The sequence below is a fragment of the Phocoena sinus genome, chromosome 20 (genome assembly GCF_008692025.1).
Source record: "Phocoena sinus isolate mPhoSin1 chromosome 20, mPhoSin1.pri, whole genome shotgun sequence".
NCBI classification, from domain to species: Eukaryota; Metazoa; Chordata; class Mammalia; order Artiodactyla; family Phocoenidae; genus Phocoena; species Phocoena sinus.
In genome coordinates, this window is record NC_045782.1 from 44,130,684 (window position 1) to 44,149,810 (window position 19,127).

The following is a 19,127-nucleotide window of genomic DNA, read 5'->3' on the forward strand; positions in this document are numbered from 1 at the left end:
GCCGAGCCGGCTGCCTGGGCTCCTCCGGCACACGGCACTAAGGGTCCCAGGGAGCATCACTCACTTGTGGGGTAGAGCCTCAGCTCTGCGGGGAGCACAGGGAAGCCACCTCCCAGTCGCAGCTGGAAGCTGTTTCACGAAACACAGCTCTAAGCATAGCTGCCATGCGATGGCAGGAGTAGAACTAGTGGCTCAAGAGCGAGGCCCACAGCCTTGTCAGGAACAGAACAGCTCATCGTGCTCACCTGGCAGGAGAGTGAGTGGGGCAGCAGGCATCCCCAGCCCCCAGCTGTTCCCTTGGCTCGCTCAGGGCACCCAGGCTGTGCTTCACTCTTCCCCTCAGCCTCCCTCCCTCTCTGGAGGAAGTTTTAGGTTTGGGTTGAGCTGCAGCCCCCCGAACTCCCTGGATGGGGTGTGTGAGAACTTCTAAAACTGTTAACGGGCATCTTTACCAGCCAAGCTTCCACACCTGTCGTCAGATGCTCAAAGGGGGCTGTGGTGATGCAAGAAACGTGAAGCTCTCTGAGGTGCAAGGAGCAGCGCTTGGCTGGTGCCTCAGGCGCCCCTGCCCTGCCCAGGATGACCCGCAGCTGAACTGCGGCGGCCCCCACAGAATCAGCCCTAGGGGCGCCGACAGCAAGGTGGAGCAAGCAGATCAGAGGGAAAAAAAACAAGCTGCCGAGGGTGTTAAGAAAAGGGAACTTGAGGTTTAAAAAAAAAAAAAAAAAAAAACGAGCTGGCAAGAGGGCTGGAAATAAATGTAACCTGGCCTTCTCACTCCCTCTGTTTCAGGTTTCCCCACACCCTCCCGGCTGGTGCGAGTCCCTTCCCCTCAACCCCTGTAACTGCCCAGAGGAAGTAGTTTTCTATTTTTCTTTTTAAAACTGATGTTACAATTTCTGAGGAAAGGGAAAGTGAGGGCATTTGACGGGTTAAAGCAGCTACAGGGAAGAGGGAGGGGCACTTCCTTGATCTGACATTTGAAGTACCCAGGCTAGAGAGGGGCACCCACCTGGGGAGACTGGTGGGGGAAGGGGCCCGGCTGGGGGGAGCGTGCAGGCTGGGACGCACACGCAGGAGCCCGAGGTGAGAATCACCCCCTGGCCTGGACTCCCTGGCTGCCAGCCAGGACGACAGGAAGGGCGGGGGCCGGGTCTTAGGTTACCTGCTCTTTGAGTATGAGTCCCAACGGTGAGGAGACACTGAGTCCTGTTCCAAAACAACCCCGTCCACTGCCTTTCCTGACAAAAGTGAGCCTCTTCTGCCTGGGCTCCAGTGGCCCAGAAGTGGTCCTGCAGAGAGGCCGGTCTCCAGCGCTCAGACCTTTCCAGCCCCAAAGCAGTTTGATGGCCACAGGCTAAAATTAATCGTCTCAATGTTAGATAGTTAAGAGACAAATCCATTATGGGTTTTAAAAGAAACGTGTGCTGTGAGGCTGTCTAGCTAACGAAGGAAGTCACCGCTGTGCTTCCACAAGCACTTGTGGGACCACTCTCAGATGGCAGAACCGGGGGTGGAATGACTCACGTCGGAGCCTGCATGGCCAACACACAACAATGTCACTCTCCAGTGGATTCTCTGGAACTTTTAATTTGTTCTGGCGATGAAACTAACACTGCATGAAGACTCAGGCCCTCAGGTTAGGCAAAAATTATGGCCCTTGGAGGAAGCACCAAGGCGGCCAGCAGGAGTCGGTAAGATGGACTCTTCGTGGGAAAGGAATGAGCTACAAAGATGAACCAAGGGAAGGTTTCAGGTGTCAGGGCCCAAGCAAAAAGGGGGAGGAGGATGGACTGCCCTAGCCTTAAGCTAGTGCTTATAAAGAAACAATACCCTTGCCTTCAGTTATTAGGGAGAGGTCCGAGGGGAGGGGAGTCTTATTGCTTGCCCCTCTGGACCTATAGGATCTGAGAGCAGGGGAGAAGGACGCAACTAGGCTGGTAGGAGAGCCAGAGTGGGAAGAAGTCGCACAGTTCCCTGGGTGGGTGAGTCAAACCCTGGCCTTGGACTTCAGCCGCCACAGCCAGAACAGCATCTATTCCTTCTGAAGAGGTCAGGTCACCTGAGCTCCCAGGACTGGGAACGTCAGCTTTCCGGCCCCTCCCAATCCCTGGTTGTTGGGATTCCCTTGTGTCTCAAAAGCCTTTGGAGCAGTAAAAAAAAAAAAAAAAAAAAAAGTTTCCTTCCAGGAATTTCTTTCCAGTCAGTAAGCAGCCAACACTCCTGGCAGAAATGTCCTTTCTGCTCAATCTGCCCCCAGGAGGGTGGGAGTGCAGCCAGCCCTCAGGAAGGGTCCCGGAGGCTCACGCAGCCCGGGATGGAGAATGTGCACTATCTTCAGAGGCTCAGAACTCCCAGTCGTCCACCTCCAGCTCTTCCAGGTTTGTCACCAGGCCAAAGATTGCACTGTGATCCTGAGACTGGCTGCCTTCAAAACTGGTGATGGGGGTGACAGGGCGAAGTAACTCAGGCAGAGCCTCTGAGGCACGTCGCTTGATCTGGGGGAGGAGAGAGAGTTGGGGGCGGGTGCTGTTGCTTTGAGCCTCAGGACATCATGGGGCAAGGGACCACGGCCCAGGGACAGATGGGCTGTTGGAGCCACGAGTCTCTGGGAGGAAGGAGCAGCGCCTTTAAGGGGCTTTGGAAACATGGTCATTTCTCTGATTTGAACGGAGGAGGAGAGAATATCTAAAGACCCTAAAGCTAAGGGGACTGAGGGTGGTTGGAACCACAGGCAAGAAAAACAACCAGGGAGCCTTGGGAAAGTGCTACTGTACCTGCTTGAAGAAAGAATGGTTCAGGAGGGTGCTAGCACTTGGTCTGTAGAGGAAGGGGAGGAGAGACCAGCATCAGCCCTGTGCCCCGGATTTCCCCAATCCTGCTGCTTCTACCTTACCCTCTATTGCCCCATCTCCTTTCCTCAGCTCACCAAGAAACAACAGCCAGAGCTACCCAGGCTGGCTTCCTAGCAAACCCCTCCTGCCGAGGGGGCTCTGGACTCCTCCCAGGAACCCAGACTTTTACAGGACAGATGCATCCTCTCAAACCCGGCCTTGCACTCCAGAGCCCCCTGGGCTCCCCACAAAGCCCACTCCCAGCCCAGCAGACATACCTTACATCCGGGTTGCGCTGAAGGCACTGCTCCACAAAGTGGTGGAAGTGGGGTGAGAAGGTGCGGTGATAGGGGTGGGACGGCGTGTCGCCATTGGAGGTCCTGGGGGGGCTGGGGGCCAGGCTCTCACTCAGGCCAGAGTTGGCCGCTGAGCGCGAGGTGCTCATGGTCAGCTCCTCGGCAGGGATGGTGCTGGTGTCCAGCAGGCAGGGTACGGTGCCGTTCAGCTTCTCCAGCAGCATCTGGGGAGGACAGAGCCAGGGGCTAGGCTGGAGGGGGCCCCTGGAAGGCCTATAGAGTTTCTTCACAAGTATACTTTTCCCAACACACGAGCGATTCGGGAGAAGTAAAGAAAGAAGTGGAAAAAGTCTGACTTTTCCAAAGGACTGGCAGCCACTGACTCGGCAGCCACACCCTAGCAAGGCCAAACTGACGAGGAGGACTACAAAGGAGTACCCGCCTCCGCCGTGGTTGGAAGGCAGGGGCTTGCAGTCTCTCCCCCTTCATAAGGCATCAGATCCTTCCAACTGTAGAGCCCTCACCCTAGGGTCAAGGTGGCAGCCAGGTCCTTTCTTTAAAGCCCAGCCCCAGTGTGCCACACCCAGGTGGGTCCGATGGGGTTCATTCTGGCCGACTGTCACTGCAGCGGGCTGCACAGGTGCAGTGCACCCAGGGGCGGGCTAGGCAGCTGTTCCGAAGTCCTCAGACTCCACACATGTAAAAGCAGCCCACCTTGGGGACTGCTGTCCTCAAGGACCTCGTGAGCTGTTCAAGGCAGAAACCTGGAAATCCTTCTAGAGCTGTGCTGTCCAATATTGGAGCCACCAGCCACATGTAGCCATATATATATATATATAGAGAGAGAGAGAGAGACAGAGACAGAGAGACAGAGAGAGAGACAGAGAGACAGAGAGAGAGAGACAGAGAGAGAGAGACAGAGAGAGACAGAGAGAGATTTTTTTTGGTTGCTTTTGGCCATGCCGCTTGGCTTGCAGGATCTCAGTTCCCTGACCAGGGCTTGAACCTGGGCCCCAGCAGTGAAAGCGCTGAGTCCTAACCACTGCACTGCCAGGGAATTCCCATAGCTATTTATATTTATTTAAATTCAGCTTAAAATCCAGTCCTCAATCTCACGGGCCACAGTGCTCAACAGCTACAGGTGACTAGTGGCTGCCACGCTGGACAGCCTTAGGTACAGAACATTTCCATCACCTCAGGAGGTTCTCCTGGGCACTGCTGTTTCTGCATCCATACCTTGTTTACCTAAAAATGGCCTTTTAAGTCTTTCCTGAGCATCCGTTTCTGTCTTACTTAGACTTTCTAGACTGCTTACCTAGATAGATTTCCACACCCTCCTAACTAGTCTGCCAGAACTAATCTATCTGCGAGAGTCATCTTTATAAAATATGTATCTGATACTATCACTCCTTCAGCAATTCTCCACATGCTTTGGGACAGAAACCAAACACCCTGGCGTGGCACACAAACAAAGTCCTTCGTGATCTGCCCTTGCTTCCTTCTCCAACCACATCACCTAGCAGCCCCCCAGAAGCACCCATACGTCAGCCATTTACAACTACCTGCTCTTCCCAGATCCTGTTTTTTTTTTTTTTTTTTGCGGTACGCGGGCCTCTCACTGTTGTGGCTTCTCCCGTTGCAAAACACAGGCTCCGGACACGCAGGCTCAGCGGCCATGGCTCACGGGCCCAGCCGCTCTGCGGCATGTGGGATCTACCCGGACCGGGGCACGAACCCGTGTCCCCTGCATCGGCAGGCGGACTCTCAACCATTGCGCCACCAGGGAAGCCCCGGTCCTGTTCTTTCTTGACTCTGGGTCTTTGCACATGCTGCTCCCTCTGCCGAAAAGAGTTTCCTTCCAGTTCCCATTCTTCACACAGTTAATTCCTATTTGTGGGAGAGGCTGACTCAGAGCCTACAAGCCCGCCCCCACCCCCTCTCAGGTCTAGATCATGCTCCAGGTACTTGGGACCCAGGTAATCCTTGCCCAAATGACCCAAGTCCACTTCCTGGACTTGATAAGACCTGGATAACCCTCTTCCCTGGGTCTGTCTCCAAGGGTAGACGATGCCACTGGCTGCGTGTATGCCTAGAAGCCAAGGGCAGTGGTTAAAAGGGGCATGAACAGAAGTAGAACTTGCAGGCTGGAGGTTGCAAAGGTATTGACTGGAACGTGGTAGCACAGAACCTGAGAAGTCTAAGAATTCTAAGTTAGAAACTGGTCTTCCAGGTGTATGGATCAAGGTAAGAAGATAGAACATATTTTATACATTTATAAAACTTTGTTAGCTTAATTTATATGTTTTAAATAGACACCTGGTGTGTGGGCTCCAGGCCTGAAATTGTGAGCCCACACCCGCCCCCCGCCCCCCGGGCTCCATTACCACCACAGTTACCACTGACAGAAGTAAACAGTTACACAACTATCTCCCCACTGGTGGGGCTCTTGAAGGAAAGAACTGGGTCTTTCATCTTAGTATCCCAGGCTGGTGTCCTGCGTGTGGCGGTTCCTCAGCAAGCGTTTGTGGAAGGCAGACAGGCAGGAAGGCAGAAGGAAGCCCCTGGGCTGCAGGCTCACCTGGGTGGCAGGCATATCCTTAAAGGGGACGTGGCCATTGGCTAGTTCACAGGCCGTGATTCCCACACTGTAGATGTCAGACTTGGCATCGTAACCCTGAAGATTCTAAATCAGGAGAAAAGAGCCACAGGTCACTCCACACTGTAGCCTTGGCCATTGTTCTTAGAGAAAGAAGCGAGTGGAGCAAAAACTGGGGAGAGGAAAAGAAGGCCTGTCCCCAAATTGGGACCGGCTGCTGAGACTTTCCTCGCCTGTACTACTGAGGGGTCGCTGCTGTTGTAGAAGGAACGAATGCCTTGCTGGTGCTCTGTGGCAGCAGGAGGACGTGCTCCTGCTTAGGACAGGGATGTAGAGAGCGCCAAACGTTTCCCAAACGCTCTTCTTCCCAGCAAATGGCAGCATCTTTGAAGGGAGCCTCAGGCGCAGTTTGGGATCCTCCCCAGGGTGGGGTGGGGGGGAACGAGATCAGCTGCCAAGGGCGTGGAACACCCATGCGAGAGGTGTCCCAGTTCTACCTGCCACCAGGGCAGCCCTCCCTCTAGGAACCCCCATCCCCGGAAATTCCTGAAGGCCTCCTTGGGGAATCACGAGTTGGTGGGGAATGGGGGCTCCTTGAGACCCAGTTCACAGACCTGCTGGAGGACCTCTGGGCTGAGCCACGGCAGAACCTTGATACTGTACTTGGGAAAGTCGTGGACCACGCGCTGCCGCTGCCCGTGGCTGATCATGCTGAGGTTGCTGCGTAAACCAGACAGGCAGACCTTCCCATCCGCGGCGATCAGAACATGGCTGGCTTTGACACTCCTGGGGGGCGGGGCGGGGGTCACGGGGCAGCAGGACCCCTCACACCACAAACCTTTGTCTTCACACACTAGACCCGGCCAGCCCTCTCCCCTGGCAGGTGTGTGTGTGTACTATATGCATATACATACGTATATATAGACACAAACACGCATTTTTATGAAAATTTTCAAACATACACAAAAAGAAAAAATTGCATGACCCCATTTACATATCACCAGACTTTAAAACGTATTTGTTTTGTTAAGGTTCTCTTTTATGCTTACAGACCACTGCCTCCTCTACCATCTACTGCCTTTAATCTGTACGTTCTGTTTGTAGGTATTCTCAGAAGTGTATTGTTTTTTCTCACGTGTTTTCTATTGACCTAATGGTACTGTGTTATGCAGCCCATTCTTCAGTGTAGTGTTTCCAAGATCCATCTGTGTTGCCAACTGTATACACCTAATTGTTGGTTCTAAATGCCACCTGCACTCTGGGGTGGGGTCTAACGCTTACTAATCCATTCTTCCAGGAAGGACACTCGTGCTGCCCCTCATCACCACAAATATGAACAAAGATGTCCACATACATGTCCCCTGATGGGCCTGTGGGAGGGTTTCTCTGGGGTATGCACCCAGAGGCAGCACTGATGGTCCTGGTTCTAAGTGACCCCGACTGGCTGTGTTGGGCCACCTTCCAGTATCCGGACGGGAGACCCACCTCTTCACCACACTGGTCCTCACCCAGCCTCTGAACTACAGCCAGTCCCACGGGTATAAGGTGACATCCTCCTGTTTTAACTTGATTTTCTGATCCTTGCTAGATTTGAGTGTCTGTTTTCTTTTATAAACTCCACATCCTTTGCTCATCTTTCTATTGCTTTGCTATCCTTTTAGTGATTCACAAAATTTCCTTGTTACTAATCTCCTGTGTGTTTTAGACAAAACTAACACCTTCCACGCTGTAACTCCTTTCTTAACTTTGTTCCTGGTGTCCTGTATTGGAGAGGAAGTTTTAATCATGATATTATCAGTTCCATCCATTTTTTGCCTTGTTTTGTGCATGTAAAACATTTAGAAGTTATGCCTCAGGTCACGAAAATATTTCCTCACGTTTCCTTCTATCTAAGTCTATCGTTTCCATGTAGGCCTTTAATCTCTCTGAAGTGCTCCTTTGTATGTGGAGTTAGGTAGGGGTCCTAGTTTTATTATCTCCCCTACCACGAGCCGCTTTTCTGGACACCATCTACAGAGCAGTCTGTCTTCTGCCGAGCCTCCCAGCATAGGGCTGACTCCAGGGCACACCCCAGTATGGGTGCTCCAAGGAAGGAGAAGGTGGGGTGCAGAGGCCCACGTCAGGTGTTCCCCTCATACTCGGGACCAAGCTGCTCGGTAAAGAGAAAGTCAGTAGCTTTAGCGCTGACAGGGTAAATGCTCTGCCCTCCCAGCAGAGGCAAGGGCAGGATTCGACCCTTGCTTTAAACTCTGGCTTCACTAGCTTCAGTCAACCTTTACTCGAGGGCTCGTGGGCCCAGATACCACTCTTATAAAGGGTTAACAGGCCCAAGAAAGCACCTGTGCACGTATCCCATGTGGTGGATGTAGTCCAGGGCCTTGAGCGCCCCCTGCAGTATGTAAGCAATCGTCAGCTCATTCATGCCGTCCGTGAAGTGTGTGCAGATGAGGTCCTTTGCAGAGCCTGAGGAAGAGGATCGTGGGGACGGAGCAGAGGGTGACAGCACGTGAGCAAGCTGACAGCAGAGTTCTTAGAACCCATCCCTGCCAGGACCCCTTTCCCACTCACCGTATGCCATGAATGATGTGACAACCCACAGCTCGTTGTCTGCGATAAAGGTGGCTCGATATGGCAGGATATTGGGATGGCTGAAGAGCTTAGAGACATGGAGCTCCCCCTGAAAGCAATGGTGAGCTGCAGTCAGAACCAAGGGGCCCCGAGGAGGACGCTCAACATGAAGGTGGCAGCATGAATAATAGGGGGACCTAGGCCTCCCTGCGTGCCCTGCTCAGAATCCTGGGAGCAGCCCAAGCAGGTGCCACCAGTATGAGAGGAACCAGGCTCTGCCATCTCAGCAGGGAAGCCAGCCCTCCTTCGCCAGCTTCTGCCTAACTTGGGCTCTGCCAGCCAATCCTAAAGCACCTCGAGAAACCATTCCCTACCAACAGGGAAACTGCTAACACCACAGCAGAGGGTCACAGTGCACCACCTCGGGGGCCATGAAAACAAACCGCCTACTGCAGACTTAGGAAGTTATAAGCTTAGCTCAACTTCAAGGGCCCAGGCACAGAACTCCTCTTTAAGATAAGAAAACAAGGACTTCCCTGGTGGTGCAGTGGTTAAGACTCTGCCTGCCAATGCAGGGGACACTGCTTCGATCCTTGGTCTGGGAAGACCCCACACGCCGTGGAGCAACTAAGCCCACGCGCCACAACTACTGAGCCTGCGCTCTAGAGCCCGTGAACCACAACTACTGAAGCCCGCGCGCCTAGAGCCCATGCTCCACAACAAGACAAGAAACCACAATGAGGAGCCCGCGCACCGCAACGAAGAGTAGCCCCACTCCTGCAACTAGAGAAAGCCAGCACGCAGCAACAAAGACCCAATAAAATTTTAAAATTAAAAAAATAAGATAAAACAAAAAAGTGTTTTCCTATTATAAAGGAAAATGTTGTTAGCAATAGAAACACGGAAAGAAAGCATTAAAGAACAAACAACAACTACTAAACATTAGAATAGATTTCTCCAGCGACCTCAGGCTGAGAGCTCCCTTCCTCAGAAGCAGCTATGAAAAGCGTAAGACCGATGGAATTTTAAAATAAATTTGGACAAAAGATGTGAAAAAAAAAATTGGACAAAAGAACTACAGCAACTCCAGGGTCCTGGCCTCCGGGAAATGAGCCAAGGTCAAATAGGTAGCACCTTCTACCTGTCCACGGCTGTGCGGGATAAAGCCAAGAATCACAAAGCTCAAATATGCTCTAGAACAAACTCAGATATGCTTTTTCCCAAATAACTGAGCTGGGCCTGACATTCTGTTCCATCCTCAGACCCCAAAACGACTCTGAACACATGAACTGGTACTGGAGCACTGTCAGATAAGCGTGAGTTCAGAAAAACATTGTAATTGAAGAAGGGGGAGGGGCTGCAGCCAACTGTACTGAAACTACACTGAGCCAGGCCCTAAATCTAGGGAGTTCCCAGGGCAAGCCTCCATCCCCAGGCACTTGCTAGACCTACAGTGTCTCCCAGTTTAACAAGAGGGCAGCTACTTGCTTCTCCAGAAGAAAGGAACCTCAGGCAAACGGGACACTAAGAGTCGGAAGACGGTAGCCCGTGGCCAGGCGAGCTGCCCCGCATGGAAAGAGATTGTCTGGGTGTGAAGCCTGCCTCTGCCACTTACTAGTGTGAGCGACCAGGGGCGAGTTACTTAGCCTCTCTGAATAATAAATACATGAATAAGTGAGTCACAGGAGGATTTGGTGAAGAAGAGGGGAATATAAATTGGGCTGAGCAGTGTTATAGAACCCTTAAGGCCAAATGCCCAAGATTCTTCACCAAGAGCTTCTGTAACTTCTTGGCTTGGTCTACCTTCGTTTCCCGCCAGCTGTTTCAGAAGACAGATGTAAAGATGCCTTGTGGTTACTGCTGGAACTAAGAGCCCTCCCTCCAAGTGTCACATTCACGTCCAATTACCTGCAAGAACGTCACCATCTCATTGGAACAAGCTTCTAGGTTAATCCTTCGTACTGTCACATACTCTCCCGCTGGTTTGTACCTTGCTAGGTTCACTGTCATCAGGTCCTCAAATCCTTTGCCTAAAAGAAAAGGGAAATGCCATAAACAGGGACGAGAGCAACACATCTTCATCTTCCTTAAAGAGACTTGATTTTAAAAGAAAACTCAAGTTAAAACTTTCATTTCTGTTATTTCTTGATTTTTCTTCCATCAGTTCCTTCTCAGCCAACTATTCTAACTGACTATGGCCCAGGACACCAGAAGTGTACAGCCCAAAAGAAAAAATTGAAAAGAGCTTCTCTCCTGGAAACATGATCTCTTCCCCTACACTTGGAAGAAGAAAACCATAGGAGAACCACAAAAGCCAGTTTTGTCTCCACGAATCCCGCCAACTGGCTGACAGCTTCTGGCACACATTCACCTGAGGATGCCGAGACACGGCTGCCATGATCCCCTGGAGCATGACAGTCCTGGACGTTACCTATAACGGTGAGCAGCTCATAACACCCTCCCTCCGGCAGAAAGCTACTCATGATCTCCTGTTTAGAAAAGGATGCTATCGACTCTGCGCTCGCCTCATTGGTCTAAAGAAAAAGAAAAACAGGTTAGTGAGAGGAACTTAGGGACGGGATGAGAGTGGGGAGATGGTAATTCAGACCCACAAGGAGACTGGCATGTCAACAAACATACAAATTCTGACCCTGGAGCAAAGAAACAGTTCCAGCCCTACTTGATGAGAAATATAAAGTAAAGCACCAGCTGTTCAATGCAGTCGCTGGCACTAATATCAGAGCAAGCGTGAGCACTACCTACGAGCGGGGGTGGGGACAAGGGCCAGTTCTAGTCAACCGTTGGTTTGCTTGTCCTTCCCAACAGCTGGCTCATTTGCTAAAAACTATGAAATTCTTACTTGGGAAAGGATGTCTGGAGAAAGGCACATTTAGAAAAGAGAAGGGGAATGGAGAGGTGGGGTTTCTCTTGAATTTCCTGCTGCATTAGGGTCCTTTTTTTTTTTTTGGCTGCGTTGGGTATTTGTTGCTGTGCGCGGGCTTTCTCTAGTTGTGTCGGACAGGGGCTACTCTTCCTTGTGGTGCGCGGGCTTCTCATTGCAGCGGCTTCTCTTGTTGCAGAGCATGGGCTCTAGGCTCATAGGCTTCAGTAGTTGTGGCACGCGGGCTCAGAAGTTGTGGCGCATGGGCTTAGTTGCTCCACAGCATGTGGAATCTTGCTGGACCAGGGCTCGAACCCGTATACCCTGCATTGGCAGGCGGATTCTTAACCACTGCGCCACCAGGTAAGTCCCTAGGGTCCTATTTTTAAGGTCCTGACTAAAAAAATCCCAAAGATCAAACGCTGAATCTTGCTATAGGCAAAATGTGGCCATAAGAGGCCCCCTTGTCAGCAAACCAAGAGGCCAGACCAATCATTCCCTGACATTTCCAAGTGAAGCCAGAAAACAGCTAACACACTGGGCTGCAGGCAGGGAACAGAGCTGTCAGGTCTCAGCCATCATCCCAGGCAGCAAAAGTGACCTGCTCCCTCGTCCCTGTGCACTCAGGCTGCAAATGAAGCTGGATCCCAGCCATTTAGGATGTGGGTGTCACATGTGAGGTCCAGATGGAAAAGTGCCCAGCAAAATACATGGCAGGCCAATGGCTCTTCCTTCAGTTTAATAGGTTCAGTTTCCTTCTTCCAAACCTAAATTTATTTGTATGACTTAGGGACTCTGAGTATTTTTCTTTCTTTTGGATCCTCTTTCTTGAGATGTATGTCTAACTGAAACAAAGAGCCTTAGGCCAGCTCACATGTCACATGCTGCGTTCCTAAACCTGCCCTCTGATCAGGAAAAGGTCTTTGAATACACGAAGGCTCTAGGCTCAGCACGAAAAGTGCTGGAGTCGAGAATATTCTGACGTGCTGCTATCACCTCGGGGTGGGCGGGGGGGTGCCTGATGTTTGAAACACATCTGGTTTCAAAACAGTTGATGCTGCCAATGACGAAAGAAACCAAATGGGGTTTTACCTCCAGCACCGCTTACCATTAAGAGGAACCCAGTCAAGCAGAATTGAGCCCTGTTAGCAAATCACAGTTCTCATGTAACCAGCTTTATATTTCTAAGATTCACCTATATTGTTGTATTCAGCCACATTGTATAATACTCACCTGGTGAACATACCTCAATTTGTCCTTCCAATGCTGCTGGGCTTTTGCGGTTACTTTTCATTCTGCTATTATGAACTGTGCTACTAAAAACACACTTGAGTGTGTTTCTTGACACATATATGCAGGAGTTACGCTGAAGCTTACACCTAAGAGTGGAACTGGAGGTCACAGAGTATATGAACATTCGACTTTAGAAAAAAATGCCAAACGGTTTTCCACAATGGTTATATCAATTTACATTCCTGCCAGCGATACATGTATGTTCTTGTTGATCCATCTTTTCCCCAACACTTGGTATATTCAGACTTCATTTTTGTCAGTCTCATTGTGGGTCTGATTTACATTTCCGAGTGCTAATGAAGTTGAGCATCTTTTCATGCATTTATTGGCTACGTGGGTTTTCTCCAGAGTGAAAATGCCTATTTCTGTCTCTTGTCCACTTTTCTACCTAGTTGTTTTAATGCAGGATTTCCCCAAAGGAGGCCCCATGGAACACGGATCCTGCCTGTTAACGCATGAAAAAAGTTTACACGTCCAATTAAGTTACAAAATGCAGCACTCTCTTTCTCATGGACAACCACAAGGGGTACTCCCATATTAAGGGCTTTGAGAAGTTCTGTAATTTGACAAAGTATAACTTCGTTTAACCTAACATTTCCCAAAGATACCTGTCCAGAGAAGTCTTTTGTGCCTAACATCTGTTAAATTTGGGGGAAGATGATTTGGGAAAGGCTATTTTAAGTAAAACGTATGGTATAATGTGAAGACTCGAGGCTTAGGGGCCAGGGATAGGCAGAACTTGAACTCAGTCTATCACTTGCTCTGTGACCCTGGGCAGGTCCCTCTAAGTCCTGAGATCTTCATCATCTCATCAGTGGAACAATCCCCACTTCATAGGGTTGTTGTGACTATGAAATGAGATAAAATATGTAAAGAGCTTAGCACTACTTGGTGTATCACAGGTATTCAATAAATATGAACTCTATTCTTCCCCTCTCTCTTTTGCTGTCTACTTTTTGGTCACTCTCCTGTTCAGCAAAGAAGATGGAACAGAGAAAATGGAGAAAACAGAGACTCCTAAATAGGGTTTGATGGATAGTTAAAGTTGGTTTGATTTTGTTTTTTACAGGTTTCTGTGTTTCCAAATGCTCTGAAAACAGATTCTAGGATGAGTTAATAGCCACTGTAGCTTCTTGAAACTATCTTGTCTTCAAAACAAGATACTGGTGCCACGCCAGTGCCTCACCCAGGTGAGGGGGATACAGACAATCAAGGAGCAAAATGGAGTACAGATTTTGTAACAGGGAAGAACCAAATCTGACTCCATGTTGGATCTGTTTTACTTTAACCTTTGCTTCCATTGCTTTTGTTCACTAAAGGATACTGTCTATACACAATGGCCTGCCTCGGGGAACCCTGCCCCTCTGCCTGAATTTTATTAAACCAAAGTGCCTTTGTTCAGGGAAGCATCCTGACCCCGTCCACCTGTGGATGGCTGAGAGAAAGAAGAAATGAACACATCCTCTCCCCGAGGCTGGCCATTCAAGGTGATATTTGCAAAACCTATGGCCTTTTGACTTTACTTCCTCATCTCCTCCCCGCTGTGTTCTATAAAAGAAACTGGCATCCAAACTCCGATAAGATGGTTTTTTTGGAGACGCTAGTCCGCCATCTTTTCCGTCTGCCGGCTTTCCGAATAAAGTCGTATCCCTGGCCTCAACACCTCGTCTCCCAATTTATTGACCTGGTGTGCGGCGAGCGGAGCAAGCTTGGACTCAGTAACAATTTGAGCAAAAAGCCTAAACCAAGAGCTCCGAAACGGCGACTCCCCAGCTGTTGAGAACTTCGCCGCCGGCTAGGCTGACTTTGGAGAGTCTCAGCTTCACCTCATACCTCTAACCCGCTGCACAGACTCTTGCTCTGCTCTTCTGTTTTCTCAAGTATCAACCTGCCCTCAATAAAATCAGTGTCACCGGTTAACACAAAACTCAGGGGCTCGCTTTCAGACCCAACACCCCCTACTCTGGCCTGTGAGGATCCACACGACCCGGCCGCTGCCTACTTCCACGACTTCACCCCACACGGGGCTGCCCTGACCCACTGCACCTGACCCCCACGAACCAGCAGTCTTAGCAAACTTGCACCAGCTGTCCCTCCGTTTGGGACACTCCTGCCCCACCATTTTCTCATCGCTGCTTCTCCTCGTCCTTGAGGTCTCAAATGTCACCTATTCATTGAAGGCTCTGTCCCGCCGAGTAAAGTAGCTCCCAGTCACTTTATTATGTCATCTTGCTTGATTTTCTTCATAGGGGTCACTGCAGTTTATTTTGTCTACTGCCTGTCTTCTCTACTAGAATGCAAGCTCTGTCGGGGCAGGGCCTGTCTGTCTTCTTCACTGATGTATTCCCCAAGGCCTACAACAGTGCCGGCATCTAGTTAAAAAGTAATCATTTAAGCAACGTTTGAACTCAGGAGGTTTTCTGCCCATGACCTTCTTATTCCCATGGGCTGGAGAGGAGAGCAAACGTACCAGTCGGTTCCACTGGAGACAATTCCACATGCTGACTTATACTGCAAATGCCAGCCCTCCTACAACACATTCCCTAGCTTCCCTGTCACCAGGGGAACTTCACAGATCAGAATCTGACACCTGCATGTGAGAAAGTACTGCATTTTTTAGCAGGTAACAATATGGCCCCAATGAGAACAAACCTAGAATGACTTTGTATTTGAAGGTCTCTCCTCTGATCTGTAGGCAAACTCCTTGTTTCTCTAATTTGAAAAAAAAAAAAAGACTATGAGGGACAGCTGAGACCTGAGATTTAAAAAAATTCTTTTATAGGCACTTTAAATAACTCCCTTTGGATAAACTACATATAGGATACTTTTTTCTTCAAATTACCTATCTCCCTTTTCCTTGCCAGGAGTGCACGTAAGACATACTACCTACCAGGCTACATACTAAAGCCACACTTTTGTTGAGCCTAGGTGAGAAATGATTCATTAAACTACTGATATGATTAGTTCGTAACTTGACAATATTTCTACTGTCTTTGTTGACTATGGAAAACTACTTCAAAGTGTTAGGTTTAGAAAATGAAATTCTTTAGGTAATTGGGAAGATGAGTTCATTGGGCAAATCCAGAATCGCATGAAATGAACTCGTCTGGTGGCTGCTGTGACCCCTCTACCATTCTGTCCCCAACTCCCCGGAAATGACCCTAAAATGGATGCTTTCTACTTTGTGGATGTTCTATAGTCTGAACTCAGACAGAAGGCGACCTTTATTTAGGAAAACAAACAAACAAAGGAACTATTTTGAAAGGAAGAGATTTGGTCTGATTTTACCACAAGAAAGGCAGGTTAGTCCGTTATACTGCTTCCGATTTAGAAAAGGTCAAAATCCAGATGAAAAGGAGATATTTAGCCCATTCTCGTTAAACACAGCATGGCACGGTTTTATTAGTATAATGTATAATCTCAAATTGCCTAGAGAAAGAAACGAATTCTATCAAAGTCTTTTCTTAGTTTCCCCCACCATGAAAAGCACTTTGTTCATTTTGAAGCATCTGAAAAATACATAAGCTACTGCTATCCAGAAATGACCATAAAATGATAACTTTCTTGTTTAAAGACAAAACGCAATAAAGCCCACAAACACAATATGTATGAAATGTCCAACAAATAAGCACATTCAACCTCCCAAAGGTTTCACACAGGATAACTTTTGGTATAACGTCAGCCGCTGTGAAAATATAAGAACTGTATATAATTGGCGCTGTACTCTGGAACAATACCCAACTGATCCTATAGGGCACGTTTTTGGTCTCCTGACTGGAAAATATTGGGATCTGATAGTGAAGTGCTCTTGGCTAGTGAAGCGCAGCCAGGCTTTACTCAGAAAGAAATTCCTAGTCAGCAGCATCACCCTTCACTCACCTTGGAGCTGCTTGCAAAAGGCACAAAGGTCTGTTATCTGAAAAGAGGAAGACGTCTATGGAGAAAAGGGCTCTTATCCTCTCTGTATAAGACACTGATTCACAGTATCAAAAGGAGCTTGGGGACTTCCCTGGTGGGGCGTAGTGGTTAAGAATCTGCCTGCCAATTCAGGGGACACGGGTTCGAGCCCTGGTCAGGGAAGATCCCACATGCTGTGGAGCAACGAAGCCCGTGAGCCACAACTACTGAGCATGCGCTCTAGAGCCTGCAAGCCACAACTACTGAGCCCGCGTGTCGCAACTACTGAAGCCCACGCTCCCTAGAACCCATGCTCTGCAACAAGAGAAGCCACCGCTTGCCCCAACTAGAGAAAGCCCGCGCGCAGCAACGAAGACCCAAGGCAGCCAAAAATAAATAAATAAATAAACAAATAAATAAATTTAAAAAAAAAAGCAGCTTGGCACGCTGCTGTTATTTCCACTGGTAAAATAAACTAGAAGAGTAAGAAGCAGGGCAAGAGTCTTGAAACTTCTGCCAAAAAAAATACATTTTCTGTTTTGTACTTTAAAACATGGGGTTTTGTTTTTAAACTAGATTTGACGTCCTGCCTTATAATCTACACAGAGATCTATATTATCTCTGTGGACTGAAATCTATTATTAATAGACTAAGGATGGGAAATTTAGTACTACTAGCCACTGAAAGATAACCACATGTTAGAGTGTTGAAACTGTCCCTTTTAGTTTTTGGAGGTGGTGGCTGGTGACTGGTAAGGCTACAAAGGGGAGGAGACAGAAAAAGTGCCTGAGAGTTTTTCAGTTTTCAAAGTACACATCAGAATCTCTCTAGGGTGAAACCTAAGTCCCCACAAGTAGAAGAATTATACCATGTATAAAACTCAGTGACAGATGAGCAGAAACATAAAATGATAAGCCAACCAAAAAAACATATAACATTCCACAAGTCACCTCCATGCAACAAGCCACAGTACTAGAGCCTGGAAAATCACTTACTTTTCTCCGAGTGTCACCCGGAGGCTGCTCTGGAGTGGAGAGATTGAGTGTTGGCATTTTGGGTTTTGGAAGAAGACACACCCACATTCAGAACAGCAATTACTGCACTTAGGACTACATTTACTAATGGAAACCACTTAAGAATCATTACAGCAAAAAGTGCCTGCAGTGCTACATATAAACACACACACACACACACACACACACACACACACACACACCCAGAGATCCACAGTAAAAATGCTGCAGATAGATGGAGTTTTAAACATGAATTTATGGCTCTTCAAAACTTGGCAAGGCTCTTATTCTACGGGTATTCTTTACTGAGTACAACTCAACTGCTATAGTTCTGGTCATGCAATTACTTTCCATCAGCACACAATGTTACTTTCAATAGGCTAGTTTCAGAGTCTTATACTGTGAACAAAAAATTCATTATAAAATTATATGCATGGTTGGCTATTTCCCAGGGAGTGCAGGGACTAGAAAACAGGTTTGCCAAAAAAAAAGACAAAAAAGTTTTAATACAGTCACATGTGTTTGTGGGACCATTACCCAGTTTGATTCTCCAGTCAGATACATTCTATTCTAAATGAAAATAAAGCAAGGGCTTTTTGGCTCTCTGCTACTCCTGATGAACATGAATAAAGCAAAGGACAACTTAAATGACTTTCTGCTCCAAAAGAAGACAAATTCTGTATCTGTGCTTTTTATTTTCTCTATTCTGAAAAGTGATCAAAGTAAAGATTTTAACTGTAAAGTATTGGAATGATTACACATCTCCAAATATCTTAAATTATATTGCTAGATATTGGGTGCAGAGTAAATTAGCCTCAATTTATCAAAATAAGATTTTTGTGTGTGTGCCATGGACATCAGTTTTCTGGTATATAAATGGCAGGAGCGGCTGCTTAAGAGGGGCTTCTTACAAGTCAAAGATAAGCCAGGTGAACAGGTAAAAGGAAATCAAAGCAAGGCTTCTTAGAGCAGAAGGCAAATTCCAAGCTGCATCAGCTTGGTAACATACACTTCATGAAGCTGTAAACAATATACAGAACAATCTCTTCATCCTCCTCAGATCAGAGACTAGGGAATTATCAAAAGACATCCAGAGATCCTACACTCAAGACACTGAAACCAAAATCCATTCATCTAATTCACATAACTGGAATATTTTAAGCTAATTAATGTAAACTGGACTTCCAACTCAATTTCCATCAATGCCAATGTTTACTTTTAAACCACTGTATTGCCATTAATGATGGGGAAAAAAATGAGAATAGCACCAGAACATAGTATTTTTGTTCCACTAGCCTTTCCTTTACTGTGCAGATTACTTTTATTCTTTATAACCAAAACAAAAATAACTCATCATTTTTCTAAACTCTTATTTGTCTTCTCTAAAACCCTTTGACAAAGTTTATGAATAATTCAACTCCAGAAGTTCTTTGAGTGGCAGTAGGGAAAATAAATTAATAGGTGCTACCTTGTAACTAGCAAGTTTGAGTTTTCAATTACTCAAGCCTCTCGAGGTAGTTTGGATCAGTTAACCAACATACTCTATCTGATAACCCATTTCTTTAGCTATAGGAGCTGAAGAGAGTATCATGGTGTACAGATAAAAAGAAAGGGGCTTTACTACTATTATTTTTATAGAAAAAGAATTTTCCTTGCCTTAAGTCAAGATCACAGTTCCCAAAACAGCTCAGTTGGAAAATAGCCAAAGGGGAGTGCCTGGATTTGTTAAACCTCAAAATCGCAAACCTA

At 47.9% G+C, this 19,127-nt stretch overlaps 1 protein-coding gene across 11 annotated transcripts in view; it reads right to left on the reverse strand.

The window, feature by feature from the left end:
• Nucleotides 1-1,569: 1,569 nt before the first annotated feature.
• The window catches only part of STRADA (STE20 related adaptor alpha), a 29,211-nt gene continuing 11,653 nt past the window's right edge, over nucleotides 1,570-19,127 (reverse strand). For 5 of the 11 annotated variants that reach the window (XM_032616332.1, XM_032616330.1, XM_032616337.1 and 2 more), the window contains 9 exons: nucleotides 10,726-10,828; nucleotides 10,203-10,324; nucleotides 8,295-8,403; nucleotides 8,066-8,189; nucleotides 6,341-6,512; nucleotides 5,709-5,813; nucleotides 3,113-3,354; nucleotides 2,778-2,820; nucleotides 1,570-2,498 (listed from right to left, as the gene is read on the reverse strand). In XM_032616332.1, the coding sequence (XP_032472223.1) occupies nucleotides 2,346-2,498; nucleotides 2,778-2,820; nucleotides 3,113-3,354; nucleotides 5,709-5,813; nucleotides 6,341-6,512; nucleotides 8,066-8,189; nucleotides 8,295-8,403; nucleotides 10,203-10,324; nucleotides 10,726-10,828 (1,173 nt within the window). In that variant the 3' untranslated portion in view covers nucleotides 1,570-2,345. Of the gene's footprint in view, nucleotides 2,499-2,777; nucleotides 2,821-3,112; nucleotides 3,355-5,708; nucleotides 5,814-6,340; nucleotides 6,513-8,065; nucleotides 8,190-8,294; nucleotides 8,404-10,202; nucleotides 10,325-10,725; nucleotides 10,829-12,408; nucleotides 13,828-15,756; nucleotides 16,578-17,360; nucleotides 17,390-19,127 lie in introns of those variants that run through there. The other 6 variants (XM_032616329.1, XM_032616328.1, XM_032616336.1 and 3 more) reach the window with 5 other exon arrangements.